This window comes from Coturnix japonica, chromosome 6, assembly GCF_001577835.2.
Source record: "Coturnix japonica isolate 7356 chromosome 6, Coturnix japonica 2.1, whole genome shotgun sequence".
NCBI lineage: Eukaryota > Metazoa > Chordata > Aves > Galliformes > Phasianidae > Coturnix > Coturnix japonica.
The window spans coordinates 28,718,857-28,739,614 of record NC_029521.1 but is presented as its reverse complement, the minus strand read 5'-3'; the positions used below and the strand labels follow the sequence as shown (position 1 = coordinate 28,739,614).

At 47.5% G+C, this 20,758-nt stretch overlaps 1 protein-coding gene across 1 annotated transcript in view; it reads left to right on the top strand.

Annotated features, from left to right (window-relative positions):
* CTBP2 (C-terminal binding protein 2) overlaps nt 1-20,758 on the top strand; it is an 86,841-nt gene that overhangs the window by 30,984 nt on the left and 35,099 nt on the right. Inside the window, exon 2 of the mRNA XM_015867513.1 lies at nt 17,180-17,339. Within this exon, the coding sequence (XP_015722999.1) occupies nt 17,282-17,339 (58 nt within the window). The 5' untranslated portion in view covers nt 17,180-17,281. The remainder of the gene's footprint in view (nt 1-17,179; nt 17,340-20,758) is intronic.

Sequence of the window (20,758 nt, the reverse complement as noted above, 5' to 3'; positions counted from 1 at the left end):
GCTTTGCGACTGCTCTGATGGGTAGGGATGGAAGCGCATCAATTCAACTGCAGTATTGTATGGTGCGTGATAAATATTTGATGAGTGCAGCCCATCATTTAGTTAATACACAGCACGGGGCAGATTCTGCTCTTGGATGCTGTGTACACAGAAAGGGAATGAGCAGCTGGGAGGAACCATGTCTAAATGTTTTCTTTACAGAGAGAGCAGTGAGTTGCTGGAACAGCTGCCCAGACAGGCTGTGGATGCCCCATCCCTGGAGGTGTTGAGGACCAGGTTAGATGAAGCCATGGGCAGCCTGGTGTAGTACCAGATCTGGGTGTTGTGACCCTGCCTGTGGCAGGGGGATGGAACTTGATGATCCTCTTGGGATGTTTTTTGGGTGATGTCTGGTACAGAACTGTTGGGTTCTGTGAGTTATGGGATAATAGAGTTTTAAATGCAGTCGCCTTTGGAGGAATCTGTTTAATACTGAATACGTGGGAGTCATTTGTCGAAACACAGCCATGTGGTCACTCCTGAGACCAGGTATCTCTACCTAACATCAATATCAAGGTGATTGTTCTTTATAATTAGCAGCTGGCAGTAATGGTGAGAAACACTTGCCTGATAGTATATGTCCATATTCGTTCTTACTTTAAATTCTTTCCAATTCAAAATTCAACATGGTCAATGCCAATAATGCCTGATCAGTTGGGGTTTGCACTGGGAGTGTCTCCAGTTGGGCCTTGTTGGCTTTGCACAGAATAAAATCCCTCTGTTACTGTTGTATTCATGTATGTGTCACACTTAGTACTGCAGCTTTCTGAGCACGTGGATCAGTCCCAAGACTTCATCCTGCTCAGCTCTGAGGACACCACGGCTCCAGATGGTTCGGGGTGATAATATAGTGAAGGTGTATTAGGGCCATTTGGCATCCCTGCCACCTCTTGCATCTCTTTTAGCAAATAAATCAGTTCAAAGTCTCTGAAGAAAACCAGCAAGGCTGCGACTCTGGAAATAAGTTGCAGTGCCTCCCATTGTTACCCCCCTTTGTTGTTTTTATTTAAAAGAAGAATCACTCTTTTTACAGATTTATTGCCCCAGCCTGGCTTAAAAGAGAAGGGGACAGAACAATCAGCAGTGATTTATTTCTTTAATGCATTTTAAATAAGTAGACCCCCAAGAATGAAGCAATGGTGCATAATTACACTGCGCCGGTCGCAAAACCAGGGCTGTGCCTGCCGCCAGCTCTTAATTTAACACCTGGCCAGCCTAACTGAGTGTGCTGCTGGGGCTGGGAGCTGCAGCTCGCTCCGAGCTGTGCAAAGACTGTTCTCTGGTGGCAATTTCTCTCCTTGTGAGCAGGGTCAGCTCATCTCAGTGCCCTGCTCCTGCCTTGGCACTGTGCTTCAGGAGCATCTGGAGCTCCCGTGTCCGCCCGCTGCCCCCACCCTGTGCTCAGCCCCGAGGAGCTCCTGCCCACATTGCTGTCTCCTCAATTAAAGCAAGCACAATCAGTTTGAATATTACATTTCCCCTGCGCGGACCTCCTGGTGAGTTCAGTGTTTTTTACATTTGCGTTTTCCTGTTTTTGTTTAGCTTCTTCAGCTTTATCACTTCCCCGCTGCTGACTGAAGGAGCTGCACAACAGGGGAAAGTGTGACTAACTCGCTGCCTGCACGGGGGAAAGAGTGAGACTGGCTCTGCACATGCTGCTGATAAATGCACAGAGTAAACAGAACAGAAAAGTGGAGAAAAACAGCTTTTTTTTCCCCTACATTCTCTCTTTTTTTTTATAGCAGTGTTAGTCACTTCTTCCAGCAAACACAAGTTAAAGCAACTTCCATCACAGCGAGGTTTCTTTCAGTAGCAGCAGTACCCCCTTCAACCGTATGCTTCCTTCTGAGATACTTTGCTGTAAGTTGGGAGGAAGACCAAAAGATGTTCTGCCTCTCTTCTCTGCATCCTGCTTTGTTTTGCAGCACGTCCTGTAGGCACAGTAATCCTGCTTCCCCCATGTCATAGAATCACAGAATGGCCTGGGTTGCAAAGGACCACGATGACCACTTAGATTCAACCCCCCTGCTGTGTGCAGGGTCACCAACCAGCAGCCCAGGCTGCCCAGAGCCACATCCAGCCTGGCCTTGAATGCCTGCAGGGATGGGGCATCCACAGCCTCCTTGGGCAACCTGTCCCAGTGCGTCACTACCCTCTGGATGAAAACCTGGCCCTGGTCCTGCAGCCACATCATCCCTTCACAAAGTGCCCCCATAGAGCTGCTGTTGTATTTTTTCTCTGAGCACCCCAGCGAGGCGTCGGGAGGAAGGGGAAATCTATTTGTGTGTAAATACAGCGCCGCGGTGTTTATTTAGTGTCTTTGTTTACTTTGAAAGTTAGTCCCATGCTAATGAATTTATAAAACCTACATTATCCATAAAACTGTCACTGGAACAAAATTTAGTAATAACTCAGGTAATGTATTTAAACCACCAGTGAGTTTGCTCTATCCTTGAGTTGATAAATCGTACGGCTTCATTTGCTAGGAATCAGCAATTTTATGTGGCAATTAATTTTAATGGCAACGGGGAGCCAGAGGACTACATCTTTTTTTTTTTTTTTTACCCTTGCTTTTCTGCACGTTGATGGGAATATCCTGGTGGTTAACATTCAGGCTGCAGAACGAGGAAGCAATGTGTGCGCAGGGCTTGCTCTGCACAGTGCTGGCTGAGCCCCGCTGTGGGTGTCTGGGCACAAGGCATGTCCAAGCAGCAGCTCCTGATGTCTGTCCCCAGGATGTGTGTGCAGGAACTTGCTGCTTCTTGCTTTTGGTTGTGTACATCGCTGTCTGAAGCCGTGGACTCAGGGCAGGGGCTGGGAGCCGAGTGCTGCTGAAGTGCTTTGGGGCCAATTTTAACCCTCTTGGTGTCTTGGTGATGGGTTCCCAGCAGCGTACAGAGTCCAGTGTAGTTCCCCTGATGCTGAGATATGTCTTGTCACAGTAAAAACCAGCGAGGGTGGTAATTTTAAGGGGATTTAGCTGTGATGTGGTCAGGTAACATCCGTGTCTTGGTTTATACCCTCTGTGAAGAGCAAGCAGAGCTGTGGGAATTTTGGTTTAAGTGACCTTAGAGTCACCATTAGTGGCCCATCGGTGCGCTTTGGACATCATCTGTATTAGAACTTTGTCAGTTCCCAGAGAGGACGATGGCCCCAAAATGATGTTGGTTGAAGTTATGAACAAGGTCGTGAACCTGGTGGAAATTTCATTTTGTCCAATATTTATTCTGCTGTTTGGGGTTGCACGGAGTTACCGGGCTGTAAAATGAGGTCGCAGCCAGAAAAGAAAGTTTGGGAGCTGCTGCTTCGGTGCCTGGGTTGAAATTAATTATTTGTATACCTTGGAGGGTTGCGCTGGTTTTTAAACAAGACAGCTGGGTTAGAAAAACAGTCTGAATTCGTTGTGAAATACATTGTGCGATGGCCAGCTTTTGATCCTTGCACTCCCTTTGGTGCTCTACCAACCAGAAACTCCAAATTGGCTGCTTAAAATTGACCGCGTGGTCACCCAGATATATATTTCATCGTGTTATTGCAGAAATTGCAGCAGCCCCAGATGCCGTGGGGACGGGGAGCAGCTCATTGCAGCCACGTTTGGAAAAGCCGGTCTGGTTTTGTTACTTGCATTGTGGCCATGGATACTCAAGCAGCAGAAGTGCTGGTGTAGAAAGGAGGGCTGGGATGGCAGAAAACAGCTCACAGGTATTTAAGTGAAGGAAATCATAGGAACCACCAAGGTTGGAAAAGGCTTCCAAGATCATCCAGTCCAACTGTCCACCTACCACCAGTATTTCCCCACTAAACCATGTCCCTTAGAAGCCCAAGTGTCAGCTTTGTGGCTTCAAAGGAGAATATTCTCTTAATTTCTCTAAGATCAGAATGCTTATAAAATCTCACCCTTGGAAACTAAAAAGTATATTCCTCCAAGAGGAGGTTGGAACAAGTACGATCTTTGAGCTGCCTTCCAATTTAAGCCATTCTATGATTCCATCATACATCAATTCAAAATGCCAACAATTCCCAGTTGCCCCGGACAAAGGTGCTGTGCTTAGGTTTGAATTGCTCATTAATGGCTTGGCTTCTGCTCTTGGGAATATTAAGCTGGGGAGTGGTCCAGGGCTGTGTGTTGTCTGCTGGGATGCAGGGGAGCACCCCGATGTCAGTGCCCAAAGGACACTGCGTGGGCAGCCTCGGGATGCAGACTCAGCATCCGGCAGAGGAATTCTCATCACCTCATTATTATTGTTTGACTTGTGACTTTGTTCCTGCGTGGTCTGAGTTGCAAGCAGAGCAAAAAAGAAAGGAAAGCAAGGTTTGGGTCCTCTTCCTGTGCCATGGGGAGCCACACTTTGTTGACTGCTGATTAAGAGAGCTTCAAAACCACAGAAGCCCATAACACACAGTGGCACTCATGATCCTACTTGCTGTCCTTAGGTCCACACTCACAACGTTTTAAGACCCACAGCCCACAGGCCCATTCCTCCCTTATGGTGCCTGAGGTGGTGTCTCAGAGTGTTGGCAGACACGGCTCCAGCCCTGCTGCAGGCTGCCCCAGAGCAGCGATGCTATTTGCGTGCTCCATAGCAACTTTGTGTGTTGGTTCAATTACAAAGGACTCTAGAAACACACTCCATCTGGTTTTCCAACCCCAGATGCGACCACCCCAAAGAGTGATCTAATTCTTCTGCATTTAGACTCGAAAACTTCTCACCAGTTGGTGGTGCGGGAAATCAAATGAGAGTCCTTAGGAGCAATAAGATCCACATGCTGCCCTAATTGCACATGGAGCTACACCGCTGCTCTTGCTCGAGCGTATTAGCAGCGCTGCTCTCAAAGGCGTATTGTTAGGTGAGGGGAAAGCCCACAAATCTTAATTTGAGTAATAATTCAATGCGTTCCAATAATTAGCTGCTCATGATGGGGCCCCTCGGTGTCTGCTGCGGGATGTTGTGTGGTGTGATGCATTCTGTGGGGGGAGGCGGGCAGGTCAGTGTGGGCTGGAGGTATGGAGCAGATGGGCAGCACTTGACAGCCCAGAGAGCTGGAGTAGAGCTCTCCCCTCCCTTGCCATCACTGGGGAGCAGAGCCACGTTGTTTTAACTTGCTGTTAGACGCCGGTGGTTCATCCTGCCTGCATGTTGGTGGGTGAGCGAGGGCAGGTCGTAAACCCTGCATACTCAAAGCTTCAGGCTGAGTTTTAAAAACAAACGAGGGGCGACAGAAGGCCTTCAGCATTGGCTGCGATGATTAGAGCTTCATGCTGCTGGTTGTTTCCAGTGAAGGTTTCCTGTGGGAGCCCCGTGTGCCTCACAGGAAGCGTGGTGGGGTTGTAGGCCATGGGCCGTCCCCTGCTCTCACCTCCATGGGGCTGTGATGCACAGCCATGTGGGAAGGGTGGCTGTCCTCAGGGCTGCCCCAAAGGTACAGTGGCCCCGGGAGTCCCGGCTTATGTCAACAAACCCAGTAGGCACTATTTTAAGCTGCTATGTACCTAACGCTTCCTGTTTTTCAGGAGAAACTTCTTGTTTTCTTGCTTTTATGTTGATGGATTTATTTTAACGGCTTGTTCCTGAAGAAGGGTGTGGGGTTTGTTTTTCCCCCCCAGCTCTCCCGAAGCATTGCGGGTTGGTGGCCCATGGGGCAGGAGGACTCCCTGGTGGTGGGCTGCCCTTGGTGCTCAGCCTGGGCACCGGGGCTGCCTGTGGTCCTGGGGGCAGTGAGGGGTCCTGCTGCAGGTTAGGCAGCCGCCCTGAAGAGAGCTGTGAGGGTTTTGAACTTTGGTTAATGCTAAGCTATGCCATGTGTGGTTCTCTTTCGAGGAGTGTTGGCCTAACCAGTAAGGACAAAGTAAATAGCGTTCATTTCCTGCTGACCTTTTAACACCAACAGATGTTTTCTCTTACAAGTACCATAGGCCACTTCAGTCACTGACCTCATCAAGTGAGCTGCTGCCATTTTCTTACTCGGCAGTCTCTCTAGTGCTGCTTTTTTAACCCATTTTGCTGAGGCCCGCCTGCAGAAGGGGGTCTCCCGCCATGGTCAGAACCTACGCACCATTCGATATCTTCGGCTTTTTTGACTCTGGATGAACCAACCACATCCTCCTCCTTTTTGTCCTCCGTGAAGGATGGCAGATGTTTCCTCTGATGGGCTCCATCGAGCTGTCTGAGGGAAGTGAGTTTCCCTCTGTGATATGTTCCCTAGCAATCCTCTCACAGGTTGGACTTGCAGGCCCGTGGCTGGAGCAGAAAGTCTTGTCGGCCTTGTCTGTGTTTGCAGTTGTTGAGGTGAATGAATGGGGTCCTGAATCAGCTTCAGGCTCAAAAAATGAACAGGTTGCCATGCCAGCAATGAGACTTCCACCAGTACCATTCCCATCAGTGCTGACTGCAGTACTGGTGCCTGCTTTTCTGCAGCCCCTTGGGTCTTTATCCAGCTCAAAGAGTCCAGAAGATCTCAGTCCCATCCCCAGGCTGCCCTTCTGGGGGATCATCTGGGTGTTGCTTTTTTTGCCATGCAGTCTTTCCTCCTGCATCTCTAGATCTGCTGCTGCAGATGGTGCTGGGTGGGAATCTGTGCAGGAACTGATGCTGTTGGGGAAGCAAATGTGGTAGTAGTGAGCAGTAAAGCTTGCTCATTCCTGCTGCCTTTTAATTTGCTTTTGGCCAAGGGATGTTCAAGTCTGAGCATGACTTGTGTGTCTAAGACTGTCAGAGATGCTGAGTTCATCCAGGAGTCAGCTGAGAAAAGTTTCTCTGCTGTTGGTCCTGTCCAGAACCTGCCTTCTTCTTCCAGTCCTGGTGTTCCTGAGATAGTGGCATTCACTTTGAAGCCTTCAGTCTTCTTTTGGCTTCAGGTAGGGGGAATGATGGAGGGGGAGATACAGTATGGTGATCAGTTATTGAGTTATTCCATCTGGAAAGGGACGCGTGTTAATTTGAGGTTTATGAAATTAGCCTCATAGACTTTCTTTTAAATACCACGTTGAAATTAGGTTGATGGAGATCCCCAGGTTGCCTCTTTGTGTTCTGTTTTCATTTTAGTGGTCCCCATATGTTTTACTTCATGAGTTGTGATTTCTGTCCTGAGCGTTGGGTTTATGCGGGTCAAATAAGGAGAAAAGAAAAACCGTGGCTCAGATTCCCCTTTTCCTATTTAATTAAAAAGAGAAGTATGCAGAATCTTAAAAATTCCTGAGTATTACTCAAACATTACCAATAGCTTCAGGTTTCAAGAAAAATGACTCACGGGCATTTTTAATACAGGATTGCTCAAAATAGTGTTGAGTATGATTCACGTTAGCAAATGAAGACAACAGAGGCGAGCAAAAAGCCTTTAACCTGGCATTTGCCCTTTGTGATGGATATGTTGTAGAAGGGATGGCTGAGCTTTCCTGTCTCGAGACATACTGCATAATGCTGGAGACTCGAGCATTCAGACTCGAGCTTGTGTCCAGCACTGGGCTGGTCTAAATTCTGTGGTCAGTGTGGCAAGAGAGATGTCACATCTTCAGCAATGTGCTGCCTGGACAGACTCTAATAATAAAGAGGAGCCAATTCTTCTAGCTCTACCTGAAAGCGATGGGGTGTTCACAAAGCATGCATGTAATACAACCCTTGTGAGAAGAATTGTTTAACAAATAGCCAGATAATCCAGTTTGCCTTTTCTGCGGTGTTTTAGTTTGCCCTGCACTGGCAGTCGGCCTTTCCCAGGTTTAACCTTGCACAGAAGATTTTATCTCGCGAGCCAGCGGAGACGGCTGCTGATTGTGGAAAACATCACCAACTTAGCGAGTGGATTACTGAGCAAAATCGATTTTATTTGGTACGTTTATAGGCTGGAAGGCAGCACAATAGTGTCTGCTTTGCTTCCACGCCAGTGAGAAGGGAGTGCTCCAACCCATGTTGGAGCCCCTGTTTGTGCCTGAGAGGCACCCGCGTGTTTTGGACCACGTTCATCGCCGACGTAATTCTGATGGCATCGTTCTGGCTGACTGAGCAGGACCTGCAGAAACGCCTTAGGTGTACGTGCTGATGTCTGTTTTGTGGCTGTTTCTACTTACGTGTTCAAGATTCTCTGTGAGCGATGGGAACGGAGACCTTCCCCATGCTCCTTGCTGCTCCTCGGATTGATGTATGGTGCCTTCCCTCCTGTTTTGTCAAAGTGTCCTCTGCTCCAGAGATAATGCAATTGCTATGCAGTGCTGTGCAAATACTCTTCTGTATTTGTATCTCTTTTCTATTTAATTATACTGTATAAATGTCCTCGGTAAATTTGATAAGTTGGGTGAAGGATATTGATTTTTGAGTCTCTCTCATGCAGGGCTCCTTGCAGCAGCAGCAGCTGTTCCCCAGGCCTATTTCCTGGGTGAAGGGTCAGCATTTAAGTATTTTTAGGATAACAAAAGAATTTCTCTCCTCTCCCAGTTGAGCTGCTGATTGGGGGAAGAGAAAACATTCGTGTTGAGTGGTGGTTTTTTTAAGCCTTAGACTCACGTCGTCTCTAAAAGCAGGTGGGAAGGGAGGTGGAGGTGCACAACAGACCTGGTGCCTTCATTGCTGTGGATAAAACCTGCTGTCAGCTCTGGGGAGGAATGAGAGAGGGATGCTCTGGGGCTGGGCCGGGCCTGGGGGCAGCAGTGGGGTCCCCACTCCCCCTGCATCACCCGCAGTGGGGTGGGGAGGCAGAACTGACAAGCACGGGGGTGGGAGGAAAAGGAAGAGTGCATTCAGAGGGTTAAAGCAGGAGGACCAACAGCCTATTTTTAACTGCAGTTTCGAATGTGAAGTGTCACCGATGTTAAAAAAAGCTCGGTGAATAGCGGGGAAGATGTGTGCAATAGTGGAAAGCCAGCTGCAGCTCTTTGAGCCGGCCGCTGCTGTTCGGGGGAGGCTGTGAACACTTGGGTAGTGTTAATGTTTTAATTTTTCTTTTCTCAGCCTGAGGTCTCCCTGCACAAGGGAATTCCTTTAAACCGTGCTTAGCTTTCAGCCTCTTAAGATATTTTTGTTCTTCAAGAGGAAAGGAACGGAGAAATGTAGATATTTGTGCACTTTCCTATCGTGCTCGCTCGCTTTTCATTCTCTTGGAACATAAAATGTTTTCCTTTCCCTCTCTTTTTTTTCCCCTGAAAGTTAGACCCTGTTTTTTCTTATGGCTAATTTCCATGTATTCCTCATACAGGATTTCAGCCTTGATCTGCAATGCAAGCCTCTGGCTGTTCTTCCTAAAAGTTTGGTCCCACAGGGACGTTCATTACAAATCCTTACTTTCAGTAGCAACTTGTCTTCTGCAGACATCCCCCCTTGAAGCCAGCTGGGTCAGTGGCTGTGTCACCCCATGTCTCACCCCCAGAACAGGGATGTGGGGCTGCCACGTGTTCTCTGCTCTCTGCACGGACGTGGGAGGTTGAGGCTCCGCGGTCCCTCGAATCAGCGATCTGCAGAGCAGTGCATCCCAAGCAGCGGCTGTGTCTGCCCATTGTGTCACTGATCTGAGCGTTAAAGGGACCCCAAGTAGGTGTTGCGACAATAAACCATAACAGCTCTATAGGAGCTGTCACAGTTCATTGCATCAATAATCTGTGCATTAAGGAGTCCCGAGCAGGCCCTGGTACACAATGGGCCGTTACGGCTCCAGATGAGGCTGTGTAGATTTAGGTCAATAACCCAAGTGTTGTTAAGTCCCAAAATAGCTGCGACAAAGCAAATTGCCTCCTAAGAAAGATGCGTAGATTATGCAGACCTGTGGTGGTGGCAGAGGATGCTCTGACTTAGTGCTAAAGGTTAGTGGCAGGAGAATTATTTCATTTTATTTATGGCTGTTATCTAAACCTCTCTCCACTCCCTTCGGTCCCTCCTTCCCTCTCCTTTCACCCCTCTGGAAATTAAACCGCGTGAGCGATGCCGTGGGAGCAGCAGAGGTGAGACGTAAAGGAGGGAGGGGAGGATGGCTGGGGGGTCCGAACCCTTCCTTCTCACAGAGCCATCCCCATCCTCATCTCCAGTGCTAGTGAATGCTGCCCATCACTTCCTTAGCTGAGGCCCTTTTGTGCGCGGGCGGTGAGGAGCGCCTCCAGCACAGGAAGGAGGGCCAGCTCGTATTGTGGGAACATGCCTGAATGGAGACGTGGCCTTGAACTATTGAACTCTCTTTTTTTCTGTAGAGTACAACTACTACGTACCTGAAAACACACACAGGACTTACTCAGGTGGAAAGCGGTTGTGCAGGGGGAGCAGATCCCACATCACAACAAACAGGGTTTCCCACATTTCCATTCGGAGATGTTCCGTTTCAGGTTCCTCTAGCAGTCAGGCAGCAAAAGATGAATTAGCCGAGCTGCTGAAGGTATTACACGTGTTTCCCCCTTCAGAGACTGGTGAGAGCACATTTTCTTTGCTGATAGTAGTGAGTGTTGCAAACAAAACACGGTTTTCCCCTTTGAATATTTCTTTACGAAGAGCATCATCTACATAATAAAAAAAAAAGAGTGTGTTAAGCAACACGAATAGCTTCAGGCTATTTTGTTTCATGTTGCTAAATAAGTCAATGCAGATGAGGACTTTCTGTGTAAGAGTGACTTGTAAATATAAGCTTTCAGATAAGAGCAAATTACGGCTCTGAAAATCTCCTGGAGACGGCGGAGTGTTGCTGCTCCTCCTGCTGCTCCCAGACCAGGCGGTGTTGGAAGAGAGCTTGAGATGCACTGAGGAGCGCAGGCTGTTTGTTCCATGCAGGGCAGCTGGGTGCTGGTGGGGTCTGCTGGCGTGTGATGTGCCTGCAGGGCATCGTCCTGGCTCTCCTGCTGAGCCAGGTCATGAGTGAGTGGTTGGGAATAGCAGGGGAATGACATCTCCATGAGATGGGCCCAAGGAAGGCATCCCATGTCACTGCTCATCTTCATGTAGGCTGTAAATGATCTGCTTGGAGTATGAGAGAACGGAGAAGTTGTGAGTAAGGGGCAGTATTGCAGACTTTGAGGCACTTTGGTTGTGAGTCCTTACGTGGTGATGGGGAACCAGGGAGCTCCACAGGGGGTGTGTGTGTGAGGCATGGAGGCTGGAAGGATGTGGCTCTTGGCCACATGAAGATTTTGGTATGCAGCTCGTGCTCAGGAAGTTTGGCCACCCTGATTACAAACATACGTGTGTTTGGAGATGGATGCTGAGATATCTGTCTCTTTCCTAATTCGATTTGTATTTAGATGGAGGGAGGAAAAACACCAGAGCGGGGAAGTGGGTGGCTTCGTGTGGTTTCCTAGCCAGCAGAAGCTGAAAACGACTTAAAGCTCACATTTAGGAGCACGGTGGGATCTAGAAGGAGGCATCAGAAGGTAAGTGGCCTTGCCCTGCCTCTTGGCAGCGGGGAAGTTGTGTTTGCCTTTGTTCAGCTCGGCAGAGGGAAGAGCCCTCTGCTCCAGCTCCAGAGGTGGATAGCCGTGCTGAGACACAGCCTGCAGTTTTTATCCATTAATCATTTTTAGAACATCAGAAAACACGAAGTGCTGCGTGTGAGAGCAAAAAGGGATGGATTTACTGTGTTGGAATTAGGGAGGGGAATGAAGTGAACTGAACAAAACCAAACCTTGGAGGCAACAATAGCTGTGCACCAAAGTGTTTGTATAGCCAGGACTTTTTATCGTAGCTATTTCTTCTTCTTTTCCTCTTGTCCTTGCTCTTGCTTGCTCATCTATATACAGCATATGGAAAGGTTGAAAAGTGGCAATTACTAAATGAGAGCAGACAGAAGCGGTTCTCCAGATGGGGGTTAGCAGTGCTGTTCCCAAGCCCTGTGCTTCACTCCGCAGTATGAAATGCCCTCTAACGGCCAAATAACCACATAACTCATCCGGCAATGGGCAAATAGGCTTTTTTCTAGGGGATTCCAGTCTGGCCATGCTGATTTTGTTGTGGTACTGAATAACTGCGGGAGTAGAGGAGAGTTTTTGGTTATCGAGATGTAAAACAGATGAAGGCTCACCTCTGTCCTGCAGGTTGGTGAAGTACAAGCAACCCAAGAAGGCTGGCAGGACATGGGGTGAGGTTTTGTTTTGTAGCATGGCAGGGACCTTTGGAGACTGTCAGATTATTTCTGTATCTTTTTCTCCTTTTAACTTGATAAGCTGAAGGCAGTTTCCTAGGCCACGATGTGCCACTATGTGCTGTGGTATCGGAGTGTGTGTTATTGGTGGCAGATACTTAGAAAAACAAGATAAGAGATGCTGAAGGAGGCCCGTGATTAATTAGCAGATGGATTAGGCCCTCTTGAAGCTAAGTGGATAATTCAGGTTCAGCTCCTGGTTATTGCTTTGCCCAGCGCCGGGTCCCTGCAGGCTGTCAATGAGGGATGGGCAGAGCATCAACCCGCTTCCTGATGGCAGCAGGAGAGGTGACAGTTGTCCTTACAGCAGTGCTGTGTGTTTGTGCTGCAGCTGTAGGAGTGTCAGAACCACCTGACTCGTGGTTTAAGTATCATTAACATGGACACAGAATGCTGCAAAGCCATGTGTTCTTTTTAACATATACACCTGTAATTGCAATTCTCCTACTGAGACAACAGGTTGGCACAGAGCGGGGGTCCTCGCCATGTCTTCAGGGCTCAGAGCAGTGCAGGATCAGGCCCTCTGTGTCCGAAACATTCTTATTTTAGCCCAGTCTGTGTCTCGTTGCATAATGTTTTAAGATGTGGTCTCCATCTCTATGCAGCGTGTTTAATTTAGCAGCAGATGTGCAGGCTCATATGCCGTTATGGTACATTTTGTTCACTCATATAATAGTGAGTTTCTTAAAATTGTTACCAGTTCTTCAGCACTCCTACGGCGTGATATTCTCCTCTCTGTATGGTGAAAAGCAGAAGAGCTCTTTATTTCTCCATCTGCAGGTGCTAACGTGGGAGTGTCGGCTCATTGCAGAGCACGCCTGACCTGCTGCATTGCTTTTTTGGGGACAAGGCAGCAAGCAGTCAGAGGAGGACGAGGCTTCAGCCCTTACATTTCTGGGCACTAAACAAGCAAGGTACCAGACAGAAACTGCTTCTTGCCACCCACGGAGGCGTGCAGGCATTCCCATGGAGAGGCCTTAATGCAAAACATCGCTGAACGCTTTGCGGCAGCAGAATCATACTAATAACTAATAAAGGCACTCAGGCTAATTAGCAATGGTTTTATAGCAAGAGACCGGCCCTGGCTGTTCTGAGGGTGCCGAAGGCTTCACAGCTGAGATTGTTTTCCCACAAACTGGGAAGAATCCTTTTTCTTCATGTCCTGTTTCCCAGGAGATGGCCAAGGGCATTTAATGGAGCAGGAGAAGCCCAAACGTCGGCCACACAGAAACTGTGTGATTCCTCTTCCCAAGTGCATAGGGCGACATCCCTCAGGCATTAAATAATAATAATTATGATAACCTATTAGTTTTCTGTCCTTCCTAATGAAAATCTATGTCCTTTTCTCATCACCCATATAAATGTTTAATCCATTTTTGGTTCCTGCTGAGCTATTGTGCTTAATGGTACCTTGACACCGGGAGCTCCACGCGTTGTTTTGCTGTTGCTTTTCCAAAGAAAGCATCCAAAAGGAGGATCTGGGCAGGGACTGAGTGGTGTCTGTCTTTCCTGGCATCCTTCTCCTCCCTGTGGCTCTTAGAGCTGGGTACCCCCCTCAAGGATGCAGTGCTGAAGCGGGGAGGAAGGATGACTCAGAGTGTCCCTCCTGCATTGTGCCGGCTGCTTTGTCTGTTCCCCACCCCTGCCATTATCTCCGTCTCCTTTCTTTTCTCCATGTTTCCTTTCTTGCACCGAGCCAGGCTGCCCTGCTGACATCTGAAGCCTTGGGCACAGCCCTGCTGCAGTCATAGCCCTGGATGGAAGCTTGGGCACTTCACAGCCCTGAGAGCTGAAACCTTGGATTGGGTGAGATCCAGCTTTCGGGCAGCGGATCTTAATGTAAAGGTGGCAGGGAGAGCTCACTGTAGCTCATTTCAGTGTTACATAGAACAGCTCAGGTTGGAAGGGACCTTGAAGCCCCTCCAGTTCCATATATCTGGGATTGTCCCTACCTGAGTGCATCACCTTGCACGTGGCCTTGTTGAACCTCACTGGACTGACGTGGGCCCACTTGTCAGGTCTGTCAGGGCTCTCTGAATGGGAGTCCCACATTAAAACAAATCTTACCCCTGTTTGTGCAGCGTACACCTGATGTTAAAGCAGCACTCGGTGAGAGGGACCGCGAGCGAGGAAATCACCTCTCTAATACTTCTGTCCAACAGAGCATTTTAGTTTGGAAAATTGCCTTTTCTTTCTTTTCATTTCCCATCGAAATCAGGAAAAGTAAGCCCTGGTACAGCTCCTCTCTCATTTTCTGGCTCACGGACTGTGGTATTTGACGGGCAGTATTAAGGAGCTATCTAAATGTGTTACATCAGGATGAATATTTTCTTCCTAAAACATTACATTTAAGTACATTGCTTCTTTAAATAACTAACTAACTGCTGGCTATCATCATGTCCGAGGGTTTGCAGGGAAATTTACATTTTGAAAGACACTGTTGGAGGCTACCATGGACATGCAATTACTGTATGTAAATCACTTCACTTGTTTCCTAATCTCACTAAAGATGAAGTACAGTTTTTCTGTGCGTGCCTCTCTCTCTCGCGTTCCCTTATACAATGAGGTTTTCTTGTCTTTTAATTGCTGCCCGTGATTCCTGTCCTGCCTTGCCTGACTGTGTTTGTTTTATTTCGGAGGACATTTAGCCCTGCGGTCTGTTCCCGGTTGGGTTGGTTGGAGAAATGGCTGAGGGGAGGTTGGAGTTGGGAGCACAGCTAATTGCATCCTCACTGCTGCAAATGGAAGAGCTCTTTTCTTTTAGAGCTCCACGGGAAGGCTGGGAAGCACCCACTCGTTTTGCTTCCTTTCATCCAGCCCTGCCATAGACAGCTTGTGAGCTCCTGACACAGTTCTAATAAGGCTTTGGAGCTGTGCTTTGCTTGCTGGCCGGTATCTCAGATGCCTGTCATGTAAGGATGGAGCAGTTAGAATCGTTAGGAGGGAGCTCGTTCATGACCACTGTGTTAAGCTGTGTGGGATTCTGCTAATACAAGCAGCGACCTCTGCACTGTTACCAATTCCTTTGTAGGAAGTTTTCTTTCCAGGAGCAATACAGTGAGTTGAGATGGCTGGAAGAAAACTTCACTGGAAGCGTTTGTCCATCGGGAAATGCACCCTGTCAAAACTATGCACCCTTTGCATATCGATTTTGTTTGGGAGTCCCAGACACAACACAGTCATCCCTGTGAGCATTTTCAGAGCAAAACAGGCACTTTTTTCTTCTGAAGGGAACTTTTTATAACCCGTTGTTTCTCCCTAAAGGTGAGCTGAGATTTAATAAGCCTCAAAAGCCATGTGTCTTTATCTAGCACTGGACATGGACACGCTGCCCTTGTGTTAGCTGCACCGACAGCATCATTCCTGTTGTACAAAACGTTTTGGCTTTTGCAAGCTTCTGCCTCCAGAATGGAAGTTTTCTGCTTCTTTTAAAGTGTGGCATTAATTATTAATGGCAGTGGGAACCGTGCTCTTTAGCATCCCTATGTTTAAAAAAAAAATCAATTAATTATTGCTATAAATCTCAGAGATTACGCTGCAGTTGTGCTGCTGGGAAATTGGCCATTAACTACCAGGAAATCGCCCATCTTCCCTGAGTCAGAATTCAGTTGTACCAACACAACCGTTTTCCTTTTATAAATTAACTATCAATGTGATGCATAATTGATAACCATTTATAATAATGACAATAATCTCCATGAAATTGTCATCTCGCTCTGCAGCAGCTTTGTTAGAGCCCTCACCCCGACATGCACAGCCCAGCCCATGGGTTGGTTAACCCACAGGCTTTCACTTGCTCAGTGCAGGAGCTGCTGCAGAGGGATAAACCCACCGAGGGGGCTGTATGAATGTGCTGCAGGGATGAGTTGAGTGCTGATGGTTGTGCTGTGCAGAGGAGGAAGCAGGAGCCAGTGTTTCCAATGAGGACATCCTTTGACTTAGCTGCATGCAGAGCGGCCGGGGCTTGCAGCTGGGTGCAGATGGCCACTTGGGAAAGGATTTCTCACTCCTTCTGCCCGCCTTCCCTTTCCTATTCTGTCCTGGTAAGGCCTTTGTTTCCACTAGTTCTGCTCTTTTGGCAATGTGAAATGGACTTAGAAGGGTGGTGCTGGAGGCAGGATGCATCCCTGGAGGGCTTATAGTTCATATCTGGGAACCTGTCTTCTTAAAACATCCGAGAGGATAGCTCAGTATTGAGATGCTGGCTGGATAATGTAAGTCGGTAAATGATCAGTGCGTGCCATGTTGGGCTGTTGGAATTCAGCTGTCAGCGTGAAGCCTCTTCACCTTATGTCTTCATTCATTGACGTGACTGTAGAAGTTCTGTGAAGGGCTCAGCCCTGAGCCTTGCAATGCAGCTGCTGGGGCACATGCTGTGCTGGCACCTTTAGGACCACAGCCTGAGCCCAGCTTCAGGCACTGGGAACCTTCTGTAGAAACCAAAGCGACCCAGCTGAGTTAAGAGGTTCAGGTTCTTCCTCTGTGTTATCACAGTGCAGAAGACCCTGCAGCTGTTGTCCCTCTGTGTGGCATTTCTTGCAGATGTCAGGGTGCACGGATTACCTTATTTCATTGCATTTAAATGTGTGCTCAGTGTGAAGGTCAGGCCACAGCAGCAGCTGGAACTTGCATCACGGTCTGGTTGCAAAGTCAGGGGCCATTGATGACTTCTGCTGGGCCGGGCTGTGTGTATGTCTGTGTGTGTGAAAGCACTGGCAGAGCAAAAGCTGCTTTCCTTTTTTTATGTACTCTCTAATAATCTTTCAGTATCCGTGAGCCTACAAAATAGCTTAATGGATTTTGTCTGCTAGGAATAGATTTTTAAGGCAGAAATAAAACTGGGGAAGCCAGGCAGCGCTTTGGCAATTCTCTTGTACAACGCTGGGTTTTCTGATCCCAGGGAAGATAAGGGGGCTGCACGCTTGGTTGGTGGTGTAGGATCTGGAAGGACGCAGGGCTAAACCCACAGCCTTGGCTGTAGAAAGCCTGCAGAGCTGGGTGGGTTGGAAATCCTATTTACCAGCTCCTCTCCTCTTGACAGGATCGATACTGGCGGTATGCATGCCGACTCCTGTGAGTTTTCCTGAGTTCCCGGGGGACTGCTTTGCTTTTTGAACCAGAAAGTTGGAAACTACCATCAAGAATGGCACTTGTAGATAAACACAAAGTCAAGCGACAGCGACTGGACAGAATTTGTGAAGGTAAGAGGATATTCCAGCATTTCTGTGACAGACTGTTAAGGTGGAATTACCTCACTTGTTTTTTACAGCGCTCAGAAACTGAGATCTGGGTCCATGGCTAGGTCTCCCATCTTCTGGGTTGGCACAAACTACGGTTGTATTGGTGTTAAGTATTGGCAAGGGACACACTGGTTCCACTCATTCCTCCCCACAGTCCTGTTCTCAGACTGGTTAATTCCCGTTGTCATGTCCCACACTGCTGGCATGAGCCCTGCCCTGCTGCCCTTGGGTAAAGCTCAGAGCCATCCACTCCCACACAGCCACCGCTCTCCTTAAGGCTTTGGCAAGGCAGAGAAAGCAGAGATGTGGTTGTCTCACAGCTGCTGCTTCATGGATATGGAAGTTGACCGTGTCTCGTAACAATGAACATCTCCTAAAAATGGATGGAAATTCCTAAATAGTTCTTAAAGTATATTGGAGCTGAAACTTGATGATCCTTGAGGTCCCTTCCAACCCAATCCATTCTACATTTCATACGCTTTGGAACCAATTGTTAGAATGGCTTTTGTTTTGTTGCCGTGTGATGATAAGACAGATTTGCTGTAAATTGTTCTTTATTCACTGTGTGTTACAGTGGCACAGCTGACTCTTACCTTCTATTTATTCCACTTTCCAGCAGCAGAAGTCTGTAGCTAACCTTTTCATATTCTAGCTCACATGAAGTTACTTATGATGGGAGTCAAGTGATGGCAAACAACCTCTGGCTTTCAGGTGCACACTCTGATACTTCTCTTATGCAGACTGACACTCATGGAAGTTTTACCATCAGTAGCAAAAGCTGAGCAGAGTATTATTTTAGGGAAGATATCACAAGTCGTATCTCTTAAAGAGCTCCAGTTTTTTATGTGCTCTTAAGATGAACAGCAGCCTGCAGGGTAACAGTTTGCTGTACTACTTGAATGCCAACCAAGTGACATAGGTTTTGCTCTTGGATGAAAGCACAGAGCTCATATAGGAGTTGTACTCCACCCGTTAAAGCAAAGTGTGTGGGGTTTGTGGACCTTCCAGGGAGCCTAAAAAGCTCAGCATTGGGACAAGGTGGGTTATGGATGGATATTTGTGTTACGTATTGCTTGCTCCAGCATGCCGGAGCTGCTGCTCTCCACATGCCATGAGTTGTTTAGCTTTAGATCAGGGTGAGCCACGAGCCCTCCTGCACACACAGCCCCTTGAACACACTGAGTATTGCCCAGAAAGTGGCAGCATCGATGGGGAGCTGAATGCTAAGCTCAGAGAACAGCTGACAGGAACAGAAAATCAGCTCTTATTTTAATCATGTCATACAAAAAGGTGGAGAAGCAACCCTGCCTCTTTGTTTAATCAACCCATCCCAAATGGGATTTGCATGTGAGCAGCACTGTGTCCCTGGACAGGATATGAAGCCCTGTAGATTTTGGAAGGGTGGAAGCAAAGCAGATAGAGGTGAGAAGCCAGGAAGGGGTATCCAAAGCTTGTTGCAGAGTGGAGCTGCATACTTCTCCTTTTGAATGTCATAAACACTCAGGTGTAGTACAGTATCTCATCTTCAAAATTTACTTTGAACTCAACTTAAAAGAGTTGTGTCAGCTGAGCTTGGATGTTCAAAAGCTGCCTTCCCGGTTTGATGTTTACTATCAGATCGAGTTGCTGAGTGTACAAGAAATTCAAAAGGATTGTATGACAAACCTGCTAACAGAGCTTTAGATGTGATTGAAGTTTAGATTATTTTCCTCTGATATGCGAGCTTTCTTCTTGGTTCTCGGTCAGAAGATATTCTTTCTTAATCTGTAAACGTGCAGAAGACGTAACTATTTAAAGTATACTTTGTCATTTGCCAGCTGTGTTGTGATTTGATTTGAGGGGTGGGATTCATGTTGTAAGACACTTGTATTTATAAGCAGCAGATCATGATAGTGTGCTGTAAGCAGCATTATAAAAGCTACCTTGGGATTGCACATAATACCAGGCTCATAGGACTGTGGTATTCCATGCTGACATCTCTGATGGCTGTTTTTCATTATAGTCACCTACTTGGATTGTAGCACAGAGGAGTGGATGTTCCAGCTGCTGAAAACACACCTTGAAACAACAAGCTTTATCTTGGTGTTGTCTTGAAAGGCACAGAGCACATGGTGAAATACCATGAGAAATTAGGCAGCTGTTGTACACAAAAGTCACTTGAAGGATTCCTATTGGGTTGGTGGCTGGATTTGATGATCTCAGAGGTCTTTTCCGACCTGAGTCTTTGCTCAGTGGAAGCACTCACGCGACTTTTGTCTTCAGACAAATGGATGGAATGCAGAGCTGTGTTGAACTGATGGAAGCTAACTGCTGGTATTACACAGGGGATTCCTGTGCTTGTTGGTATGCTGTGCCATCCCTTTTACAGCAAGCACAGGAAGGGATGTCAATCAGTGCAGCAGAGTGATGGCTCCTCTGGAGCTGAACCATCCTTGTGCTCCCTGCTGCATGCTGTAAGCTCTGTGCAAGGAGCAGTACTTAGTGCCCCAGGTCTGTGCCGTGCTGCACAACCTGCCGCTGAGCAATGGTTCTTAACAGGGGGCTGCTGGAAACAGAACAGGCACATGTTGAGGGAAATAGCTTACAAACTGCCACGGTACTAAAAGAGCGTTGTAAGAAGCTGCAGTGTTTCTGTGTCTCTGTTAAATGTGCATCTGGCATGGAAAAGTAATCCAAGCTGTGCAAAGGGTGGTGGTATCTTTGGAAATGCTTTTATGTGCAGGTTTATGAGTCTTCCAGGAAGTAAGAGAGTTTGGTCTCATTGCATTGCACAGTGCCTCCGTGCTTTTTATGTTATGAGGTCTTTATATGACAGAGCTCCCTTTCCTGCTAAGCAGGAGCAGCCTGCTAGGAATTAAACGGGTTGTGGTGCCCATCAGAACGAAGCGAAGCCTTGGCTTATCCGCTTCTTTCTTTTCTGGTTGTCCCAGAGAGTTCGGGTGCCGATGCCATAATTGGATCCATGTGGATGGAAAGATAGATCCAGTGCAGGGCTGGGGATTCGGAAAATAATGTGTGGAGTGGTTTACAGAGTTCCTGTTTGTGGAATGGTGGCTGATTACGTAGCGAGTCCAAATATGCCTTAGAGGTGGAGCTGCTGCTGCTGCGTCTAGTTAGAGTTGTCCACCATCCCTTAGTTCAATTCTCTTCCCATTCGCTTGTAATTTTGACACTTTTTTTTTTTTTACATTTGTTTGAGCTGAATTTTTCCATTTCATGATGAGGTTTTTTGTTTTTTTTTTACCTCAGGGTGAATTTAAATAATAAAAAAAAGAAAGTTCCAGTAAAAAACTCTTGAGCTGCATCTAAGCGGGAGATGGTGAGGAATGTTGGTTTTGCTGTGTTGGAAACAAAGCAGAGCCCCCAGCGTGGAAGCCACA